Source organism: Carassius auratus, chromosome 42, assembly GCF_003368295.1.
Source record: "Carassius auratus strain Wakin chromosome 42, ASM336829v1, whole genome shotgun sequence".
Lineage (NCBI taxonomy): Eukaryota > Metazoa > Chordata > Actinopteri > Cypriniformes > Cyprinidae > Carassius > Carassius auratus.
This window is the reverse complement of record NC_039284.1, coordinates 9261350-9273193: the sequence shown is the minus strand read 5'-3', so window position 1 is coordinate 9273193 and position 11844 is coordinate 9261350. Positions and strand designations below refer to the sequence as shown.

The 11844-nt window shown below is 36.4% G+C and overlaps 1 protein-coding gene across 1 annotated transcript; it reads right to left on the bottom strand.

The window, feature by feature from the left end:
- Positions 1-7554: 7554 nt before the first annotated feature.
- On the bottom strand, positions 7555-11590 carry LOC113060573 (cysteine-rich protein 1). The gene is made up of 5 exons (XM_026229595.1): positions 11370-11590; positions 8655-8749; positions 8372-8429; positions 7912-7952; positions 7555-7813 (listed from the first exon to the last, which is right to left on the bottom strand). Exons 1-4 carry the CDS (start codon positions 11407-11409, stop codon positions 7912-7914), a joined length of 234 nt encoding a protein of 77 aa, XP_026085380.1. The 5' UTR covers positions 11410-11590; the 3' UTR covers positions 7555-7813.
- Positions 11591-11844: the final 254 nt, after the last annotated feature.

The window sequence follows — 11844 nt, the reverse complement described above, 5'->3', positions numbered from 1 at the left end:
ATTGATTTGCTCTAATATGAAGATACGGGCATTTGTCGAAACATTTTAGCCGAGCTTTATTGTTGTTGAGAAATGAATTTAATTTTGGGGAATGTCGTAAGGGTGCACCTCCCGTTTCCGTCTTTCATTCAGCCAAGGGAAATTCTTCTCTAGAGGAATCCTAAATATGAAAGAGGCTTCTAAAACTGTATGCACACTTTCTATGCTATTTTCATAGGGGTTTGTACACTAATGATGGCTGTGGAAAGAGCTCTGAAGTGCTTTTTACTACAGTATAACTTATTGGCGTTCAGTTGTTTTTATCATGTGTTTTAGAGCCGGGGTGTCAAACTTGTATCAGATGTGTTTAATTAGGGTTGAATTCCCTCCAGAAATTGAGTTTGACACCCCTGCTTTAGAGTCATAAACAAGGGAAAAAACACAATAAACATGACAATATTTGTAACAGTATTTGGAGCGGAAAAATGTGTTTTAATTGGTCAAATGATGGCTAGAGGAACAATAGTAATTTAAAAAGTTCAAAACAATAATTTAGCTTTTATTCTGAATTTTCTTAAGTTGTCTGTGGACCACACTGAATGTCCACACGGTGGCACTGTTGTGTACAGTATTTTTTACACACACACACACACACACACACACACACACACACACACACACACACACACACACACACACACACACACACACACACACACACACACACATATATATATATATAGGTTAATTAAAAGAAGAATTAAAATGTCTTTACAGAAGTAAGCAAAGCGTGATTCAAAAAAGTTTTTTTCATATAAATTTTACAAATCAAATGAAAACTAGATTTTAATGATGGGTTCATTGGATGTAAAAAACAATGGCACAGATGTCTATTTGCAACAAGAAACTGACATTGAAATCCGAAACAAAGTTAATAAAGTGCATAAGCACTGAAATAAACGTAGAAACAAATTAAGAAAATAAAAAGTCTGTATAATAAAACAAACACGAGGGGGGAGCATTTCTACAAACAAATTGCATAACACGTTTTTTTTACTTAGTTTTTGTAGAGGCTTTTGAGAAATGTTTCAATTAATTTTCGAGTATAACAACAGAGGAGTGGACGTAATGAAGCTACATTTATGTATATAATACTTTACCAGTATTACAATTTTAGTAATCAAGTACAACGAAACGATGCTCAATTTTTTATCCTGCCATTGGGTGGCGCCAAAATCTAAATAATCTGCATCCATTCAGCTGGAAACTAATGTAATTTTGTCCTGGACTTTAAGAGTAACCAAAAGGGCGAAGATTCATCTAGCTAAATATGCGTAAACAATTCAGAGTATCAAATAAGTTATTTGACGCATTCAAATCCAAGGCTAGGCCTGCATTTCAGAGTTGTATTTAGCAATGCACGCACATGCAAACGACCAATGGCTGAACAAACTTTGTCTCCAAAACGAAACGATTTTTCCTGACAAAGAAATGTTGCGAGCATGTGACCGCCACCTGCACGCCACTCTTTTACTGACCAAAGCCACCAATCATCTACCACATACTGCTTTTATTTAATGCAATGATGAGACAGCTGCTGCAGTACTCTCATATTTCAGGCCTGTCGGTGAAGAACTGACTGGTGTGTTTGTTTCAAAGTAAGCAGCAGGGGATTTTGGGACAGAGATGAGAACAGGAGGTGGTTTCGTTCACATTCTCACACCCCTTTCCTCTCACTTTGAAGAGATGCAGAGATAAAATGGCCAACATCATTTCTGTAGAGGGAGAAGATTGTATTTTTTAGTTTTTTTTTTTTAAATCTTCGACAACATATGGAAGCGATCAGAGGGGATCAGTTTCGTCTTCTAGAAGGACACACACAAAGGACAGAGTTTGCATAATCTGCAATGCAAACTTCAGTAATGTGTGTTTGGAGGAAATTGCACCGGGCCGTTTGTAACCGCTGTGATAGGGTTGTTCATTCATCAATGGAAAGCCAGTGAATCATGAGCCCCATGGGTTCGGCCTGATGTCCCTCGGGTGATGGGAGTACCAACACGAGAGATGATAACAGGTTTGAGACTTAATGGCCCTGTGATTAACTGTAAACCTGTGGAATCATGTTTGAAATCAATATGCAGCAAGAGCTGCGTTACAAAACAAAAACCTGATAAAGATTTCACTTGTTTGAAGATGTTTTCTGTATCTCTTGATTGAATCTCAGGAAAATTTGACACATTTAACCCCCCCCCCAAAAAAAAAAAAAAATCATTAAGATTGAATGATTAATTTAAAATATTTTTTGTTTTATTTATATATAGCCTACATATTTTTTATTTGTAGTAGTAATTCTCATTACTTACATATGTGTCTCTCTCACTGATGGGGCAAATGAAAATACAAAAATTATATAAGTTGTAGTTTCCGCTGACATATAAACGTTTACCAACTATCTCCACTGAAATGTCAAAAGAGTCAGTGACAACTGCAATTTATTTTTTCAGCTCTTTTCACTTAATATTTACTGAACTGCCCAAATTAAGACGTTTAAACAAAATTGAATTAAAAATGAAAAATATCTTAAACAACTATGCTAAATGTATTAGTATTTACATCATATTTTTTTAATTATATTTATAATTTTATTTAAACCTGACATTTTGATTTAATATTAATCAAACATATTTATTTTCCTAAAGATGTTTTTTTATTTGTATTAATGTTATTTATTACACAGACCATCTATGCTTTAATATATTTTTTTCTTTTGACATAAACCAAAATATAACTTCCCTGTATGGGTTTGAATCCCAGGGAAAGCAACAACTATAAAATGTGTAAGAAATTCATAACTTTATAGGGTAAGTATATAAAAATATAAACAATTTTATTAGTCAATGTTTAATTCAGTTTACACATATAAAGACATCTTTGAAAGTTATTAATATTTATAGTGGTATATTTTATGTACTAAAAATAATTAAACGCCACTATAGTTTGCAGTAAAGCTAGATACTGTATGTGTTCTGTTACATTTCTTTAATTCTGTTAAATACTTTTTAAACAAACTGACTTCTTTTATCATTTTCTATGGCTATTGTTATTTGCTATTTGACATACTGAATAAATGACACCGTTGTTTCACTTTTTTTCTCACTGTTGCATGTCTATTATCACATCTGGCCTCATGAAGCTGCTCTGTTCATTAATCCACACAGTAACAGAGACAGATGAGCAGGTGTTTGGAGCGCCGCTTCCAGCCTTGCTCTGCTGTTTGGGGCAGAACAGTGAGTGAGTGAGGGTGGATACAATGAGATGGGACCCACGGGACAGAAAATTGAATGCAACAAATATTACATACTGCCAAAAGAGATGAGGACCAGATTCAACGTCAAACCACAGTTTCTCCCTCATGTCATATTCTGGCTGAGCTGTTTGCACGTTGCACTTTCTCTGACAAACTAATGCGCTTGTAAAAAATCATTCCATCTTTAATGAGGTACTAATGCTTTCGTGACAGCTTCTTGGAGCTCTGCACAACGCAAATAATCACGCAATAATAATTCAGGCCTTGAAATATTAATAACGATGAATAAGATCTAGCTGCACATTCTCGTGATTCACTTTTGTTTTTAAACTCCCTTCATATCTCTTATACTTTTTTAATTAATTGTGCAAACATCATTGCTATTACTCACACAGATATTAAACTTTGACATGGTACTTCACTTTGTTGAGAAGAGATTTGTTATCATTTTTTACAATGAATGATTGGTGACTTTTGGCTCATGGATAATAAAACAGTCAAACGTTACATGTATACATGAGCTAATAAGGACATGAGCCATACAAAGAGACTAAAATATCTTAGCAACTTAGCAGTCTTAGCTGTTGAACAGATTCCTCAGGGAAATTGCATATTTCTATCATTCGTCCATAGGTGTGCATGCCATAAAATAAAGAAAACCACTATGTTACAACAGCACGTGTATGTTCTGGGAAAGTTTTAGTAGCTTAAAGGCATATTTTTCATATTTTTTCAAGTGATTAGAGTCAAGTAACCTTTATTTGCATGCTTTATACAATACAGATTATGTTAAAGCAGCTTTACAGGGGCAAAGAGGGAAATAGATTGTCAATAATGCAAGTGGACAGGAACAAAGTAATTTTTTGTCCAAGTTAAAATCAGTTCAGTGATGGTGTCATCATCCAGTTCAGTTCTCGTCCAATAGGCCTTGAATCTGTACAGTCAAGTCAACAATGTAATTGTCAGAAATTGTGTCCCCAACTAAGCAAGTCAAAAGAAACAGTGGCAAGGAACCAAAACTCCACCAGTGACAGTCTGACAGAAATGGAGAAAAAACCTTGGGAGAAACCAGGCTCATGGGGTGCCAGTTCTCCTTTGGCCACGAAACCAGCATGCAACACGGATAGCTTTTAGTAGATTATATGGAATAGGGTCTAACATACAGTACATGTTGAAAGTTTTGATGAACAGTCATCGAATATCCACTTTTTTTTATTTGTTATTATTTGAGGAGTATTTTTACAACTGTTTGGTTGCACTGTTCCTGTGGCTCAGTGATAGAGCATTGTGTTAGCAGTGCAAAAGGTTGTGGGTTCAATTCCCAGGGAGCACACATACTGATAAAAAATTTTTTTTATAGAAAATGCACTGTAAGTCAGTTTGGATAAAAGTGTCTGCTAAAAAGCATAAATGTAAATAAATGCTTCTACACTTCAAAGCATCAGATGAATCTGTGTAGGGCAGATCCAAAAACCAACTTACCTTATTACCAATACAATGTTCTGCTGCAAGTAACTAAAAGTTTTATCCTTCACCTTTTTAGACTGTTTAAGGGAGACAGTACAGCAGGTTTCTTATATTCTAACATGGAAAACACTGTAACTGAAAAGACATTTGTAGCAAATAGCTTTGTGGAAACATCCATTTGAGAAGCTTAAAACAAGTTGTGCAGTGGTAAAAGTCTTGTTTTTAAAAATAGAGCGGATAAGCTGGAAATTGTGATGTGCTTCTACCGTGTAGTTGGCTACAAACGTTATATGAATTCTGCAACTCATTGACTCTTAGAAACACTCTTAAAACTACTGTGTTTCTCTTGGGTAGCAATCTTCTTTGGTCTGTAGCTTCATTGCTTGCCCATTTAACGTCAGCAGGAGCTTGACAAATATCCTGCCATAAAACAGTTGAGGGAAAGTGTGCTGCCATTGAAAGCGAGAGATTGATATCCTTTACCATTTTAAATAAAGATGACAAGGCCATGCAAATGAAGATCGCTTGGCAGTTTCAGTATTTGAGTATGTTTACTCATCACTGGCGAAAGATTCCACAGGCGTTTCAGTTCTGTTCTTATTTCACCAAACAGCCTTGATTTAGTCAGAAATATCCTTTCTGTGTGAGAAGGTTGCAAGCGGTTTTTTTTTGGGGGGGGGGGGGGGTGTTATGGGAGGGCGAAAGCTGCACAGTTACATGATCTAAATTGTATTGCTATAAAAATAGCCGCATTTCATCATATGTGTGCTCAATACTTCTTTCTTTGAAAAATATTTGAAATGGCAAACCGGTGAACAACCCTTGCTCTCTCATTGCAGATCGCACCATGATAAAGGACCTTTGTTCAGGGTCAAATGCTACAGACAGAGTCGGGCTGAGCCTTGGACGAGTCACTGTTGGGTCTTGTTTGTTTGTGTCTGTTACCATAGTGACTTCAGCCAGCAGACGTTCAGTGTTGGTTGGTGGGAAGGAGTTGAAGGGGTGTAGGCACACGTGTCGAACAGTCACAGAGGGGAAGTGGCACTCCCTTTTGAGTCAGTCACCTCCAAATGTATGTGGGTTTTGGCATTGTTCATTGTGGCATGTTACCATATAAGGGTATTCTAAATAATCTCGCTTGAATCAATAGTGAATTTATTCCCTCTGGCAGGTTGTTTCCTGGACTGCAGTGATTTGGAAATGGTTGTGCTCCGTGGCATTACTCTAAAATGAACACTGCCTACTCGTGTCTGTTTCATGCTTCTGGAATCTGGAGCCGTGCCAGCAATAATTTGCTTTTCAATACAAAGCTCAACATCTGTTGGCATCACCTTGTCTAAAAGTGGAAATTGCTCTGCGTTTCGTTTCTTAGTGGGGCACAGGGTGGAAAATTAACAATTGCCAAGTGCCAAAAAAATTAAATCTCCAGTTGGCCAGTTACTAAAGCTTTTTTCTTCTCTACGTGGAATCGTTTTCACATTAAAGACCCGTTCACACCACACAAGTGACATTGACTATTGGGAGACAGGGTGTGCATCTGGAATAACATACTCTTTTGAGTAGGTACTCATTTTGAATAATCACTTTCTTTGTGACTGCTAAAAACGTATGTACTATGTAGTAAGAATGTAATCTGGACATACTACATTCGCCATGTTGTCATTGTCAGGTGACCCTACCAGCATTAGTTGCGTCACTTCATTTGTCACTCACAAATACTCTCCCGTTGCTTCATGGGACAGTAAAATGTCCATCTTAGTAAGTCATCCGGGTGTTTGTTTGCTTCTTCCCTTATGATAACTATGAATTCAGACATACTTCTTTAGACACATACAGTTTTTCGCTTATGTAATAGGGAAGTATGTGATTTCGGATGCAGCCAGGATGGAGGCGTGTCCAGTGACACAACAAACTTGAAAAATAGAGTGAACTTTGGGAGAGACAACCAATAGGGGTATCGGTGGCGCTCACGTGACCCATCTCGGTTATAATCCACTTTAGACAGTCTACTCAATTAGGTAACTTTGCAACTACGTTCAACAAACTCATTAGTTCTCAACTACATGTCAGTTAGCTCTAATTAAATATTAAGCAGACAGCCTATTAATAGTCTAATGACTGGTAGTTGATATATAGTTGCTAAATTGCTTATAGTTAGTAGAATGTCTAAATTTGACTACAAAAAGAAAGTGTTACCACCGTCCTGACTGCAGGCAAAACAGAACAGAGAATTTATGGATATTCATGATTCATTAACGACATAATTTACATTTTTGGGTGAACTAACCCTTTATATTGTATTGTAATAGATTTTTCATCTGTTAATGATTTATTGCAATAGCACTGCTGTACTTTAGAATATAATATAATATACAACACTCTCCAACAGCAGAACTGTATTTCTTTAGCAGCAAGAAAACAAATCCCCAATCCAATTAGAAGATTTCTTAGATTTAGCATCAATATACTGTACTGTGTATCATCTGTGATTGCATTTTTTAAAACACGTGTCCAGATTGCAGTCTACCAATAACCTTAGAGCAACAGCACTATGAATGTAAACAAGCGTTGGCCGTGTGAATGAACCTAAAGCCTTTAAAAGGAAAACAAGAGTAACAGAATCATGATGCAATTATATGATGCTATAAGTGATGCAGTGATGGGGATAAATAGGATATAATGTTGTACAATGGATAATCAACTCTTAAAAAAATAATGCAAAATTGATTCTATATATTTATAGCTAGTATAGTTTAATCAATTTATGAATTAATTTGAGAAAGAAGTGTGAAGGACAAGCAGAGGTTTGAAATACATTTAATGTATAAAATGTTCAGTTTCATTATAAAGACTAGATAAGTCTCCCTAATGAAACATTGTGAGCTGCTATAGCAGACAACATTTTGAAAACAGATTATACAAATTAGTACTTTCTAAAACATGGCATAGTTTGGTCATTTTGTCTTTGGATTAACAATATGTGGCTTAATATAGTGGCAAAAACCCCAAAACAAAACAAAAGTCAAGCTTCTCTAAAACATGTTTACAGAGTGTATAAACCTGGAAATAGAAAGAAGAGTGCAGTTAGTTCATGTTTAAACATCATCTTCTGTATGTATAGGTAAAACTGATCATGATTATATGGTGAACTCACTGACCTATTTGAATGTGTGGCTCTCAGTGCCGCCACGTCCAAAACCTGAGGAAATAAGAAAAATAATTACTTACATATGACAGTCATCATGTTAGTCTTAAATAGAATATATAGTATGACCATACAAATTAAACGTTTTTCTATAATTATGTGAAGTAACTTGGACAGGATGTGTTAGCTTAGCAGGCTAAATGATTAGCTTGCTAACTGAAAACACAAAAAAATTGGGACACTGTCAAAAATGTGTAGAATTGACTCAAAATTCAGTTATACAACAGAAAACTCTGTGGATAGCTGACAAGAAGATACTTGTTTTAAATAAAAAAAATTGAATACATTAAATTATGGTCCTCAATGCATTTGTTTATAAGGCGAGGCACTAATCTATGCCATGTGATGCTCTAGTTGAACTATAACCCTACAGCACAGTAAAACAGAGCCACTGACGCATTGAAGAAACTTACCTTTGGGTCCAAAGAGTGCAGCGTAACATGGGTTGTTACAATAAGGCTTCCCCTCATGCTGTGAGGTGAAACACAGTAGTCAGTGCAAAGTCTATAATGGACTTGAACAGGGGATATTATGCAAGGCATTATTACCCTGACAGTCTAACCCCCTGAAGTGTTTATGTAAGGTAAAAATATGCCAAAAGTTAACTGGACTTCATGAAGCCTGCCTGGTAAATGAATCTGTGCTCTGTCCCAGTAAAAGGTTGGCAGGCCATGTGTATTTCTGTGAGTGACTTACCTCTGCGTGTGAGCCAGGCGACAAGGTCTTGCTGCATTTCTCGCATTTCAGACAAGGTCTATGCCAGTCTTTGCCAAGTGACGACACTCTCTCAGCTGAAACATCAACGATAAACATTCATTCAGATAAAAAAAAAAAAAACACATTTACTGTATATAGGCCAATAATAAATGATGGATGCAGAATTGCAGTGCATTATTTACATTATTCACCACATTTCCTATTTATTGATTCATTTTTTTAATGTACTCCCCCTCCGGCGACACCCATTCTTTGCCACTTCAATTCTTAGCCACATTTCAAAATTTATACAAAAAAATAAAAAAATTTAAAGGGACTGAAAATGTTTATCCTTAATTACTCACTGCCACGTTGTTCAGAACATACGTGTTCTTTCAGGTGAACACAATTGTTTAATATATTTGTATTTGTAAAAAAATGCTTCAGTTTTTCCCCTCCTATATTTAAAGTAAAAGAAGTTCAAATAAGTTAAATGCTGTTTTGGACCCCATTGACTTTCGTTGTATGGATAAAAATAGTTCAAAATATCTTCTTTTGTATTCTGAAGCAAGAAAGTAAGTCATGCAGGTTTGGATTGACATGAATGTGAGTAAATAATTACCAAATTAAAATTTGGGGGTGAACTATCACTTTAAATTTGTAATAAATGTTTATAAATAAAACATATTTTGGCTAAGAAATGGCATAGGGGGGGGGGGGGGAGAGCCTAATTTAGCACATTTTTAATTTGCATACCAATTGAATTCCAAAGGTTTCCTCCAAAAAAGTAAATGGCTAAAGAACCGTTTATTTCAATCTGGGCCTGTTTATAACTTCATAGGCTACTTGGAATCTAAAGGATCACTCATTAGCCCTTAAGTTGTTTTTAAAAAGGAGTCAGAGGAATACAAAGTTAATTACACATGGAAAATTTAGCTGATTTGCAGCCATTATGTAGTTCGATTAAAGCCATGATGAACTTTTAATGTCAACAAAGCTTAAACTGAAGTCTCAAGTCTGGCAGTCCAGCATGCTGCAAGTCTGGTCAGATCATTGTGTTCTCCACTCAACGCAGATAAAGTCATGACAGCGAGAACATGGGTGGGTGTGGATACTGCATGCAGGACAATCCCAAAGGAATTCATCCCTCCCTTCCCTTATTAAAGGCCCATAATGAAGTCTTTATCCACAGTCCTCAGCAGAAAGATTTCTCCAAACAACCCCCATGATAAACAACCGTAAAGCAGTGGGAAGGGAAGACAAAGTCATGCGGGTTATAGGGGCGTCTCCAGTAGGGGAGGTGCTTTTTCGGAGGGAGGATTTGGGCAAGCGTTTCTACATCTCATGGATGCCAAAGACTGTCTGAAAGCATGACCACTCTAAAAGATGTGAGATTTATGGCTCTGAGAGAAGATTCGTTTGAGCTTTTTGGCAAGCAGAAACCAAAGGATGGACAAAGGGGAAGATTTACAGTTCCCATCTGTGACGTAAATCTGAAAAATGTGATGAGGTGTTAGCAAAGACCCCAGATACCAAGTAATGCCTCATCTTTTATCCAGTAAGCAGAGTGTTGAAGGATAGCACATACACTACATTATTCCCATTTTTATGGACTACTACGAGCTGCTATAATTGCTTGCAACAGCTGTAACAGGAGTCATACTCATCCCAGCTCAGTCATGTCACACTATGGTGGATGATACAGGAAGCTCTTTTGTTTAGTACCGGACTGTGAACACATGATCCAGACATGCTGGGAGAGTTGGATGCAGAATCAATGGTCCATGTGAGAAAGAACATTTTAAAAGGCCAAACAAGGCAGAAAGGAATTCACTAGAATGGGTTTGGGCTCTTGCAATTCTGCCAAGAAATAATTTGGTCATCTGAGCCACACCTAAGACAGTAATTACTTAACTTCCTCAACCAACTACACACAGGACACACTGATCAGAGATTTGTAATCTGCACTTTATTTATTCTGCATAGCTTCTGTTTTTTAAATATTCATTCAGCTTAATGAATATATGCCAAATAGTAAAGTTTTTTAAAGAAACATCTTATCTCGGTTGCACTAGTGGTACTGAAAATATTTAAATAGTTAAGCTGAATACACAATGCAAACAGGTTTCTTTACAATGTAAAGCATTGACATTTTCATTTGCATTATTAGTCACTGCTGTACTGCGCCCGTATGCGATTTATGTTCTTTATTGTTTTATTTTTATATAACATTAATGTGAATTACACATTATAGAATTATATATATATATATATATATATATATATATATATATATATATATATATATATATTGTTTTTCCAAGCAAACAGCTTTAGTCTAACCACCCTACGCCCAACACTGCAATTATCTTAAGTCTTAAAATCTTTATGCAAACTATATTTTCTATAATACACTGTATTTGTGTTTTATTGCTGCAAGTGTTTTATTGCTCCAAATGCTTGCCTGCACAAGTTGTGTTAGAGCTGTTTTGCAAAAGTTTCAAGCAGGAAATACGTTCACGTGCATCAGTTGACAGCTCTCTTCCTGGTTATTCCCTCCGTGCTGTTGCTTATTTGACATTATTTTAAACATCGAAAAGTATTTATAATAAGTTGTACAACAGCACAAGAGTGTACTTTGACTTTCTTTTCGTTCTTTTCCTATTCATTAAAAGAAGCATGCATCTAAATATGAATATTTAACTCGAGTCTTACCAAAGTAAACCTCCTTCTCGCACTTGGGGCATTTAGGCATGTTTGCGGTGATTTAGTTCCTCGGAGGAGAAAGTCCTGTTTGAAGAAAGTTGAGATGGAGAGCAGCAGTGGTCCACCTGCACACAGCCACGCCTTAGGTTTGAGCCTATGCACTCTGCAGCCTTATTTATAGTACTGTGGAAATAGTTTGCACACGGTGACGGAGAGCGCGAGAGCGAGAGCGCGCGTACACGAGAACGCGATTTTCTTCATTCATTATGTATGCATATTTTCCGCGGTTTTTTCGCTGTGTATTCCGTATCGATTTGGCTTTTAAATCAGTTCGCAAATAAATTTGCAAACACGAGAGACTCACTGTTTGTGTGAATAACTTTATCAGAGTTGCACTGGATGCAGGTTGAGTTCTGCTTGTTTGAATGGGATGGAAATATGATCCTCTAGGCTACTCGGTACAAAGCTTCTTCATTCCATTTGA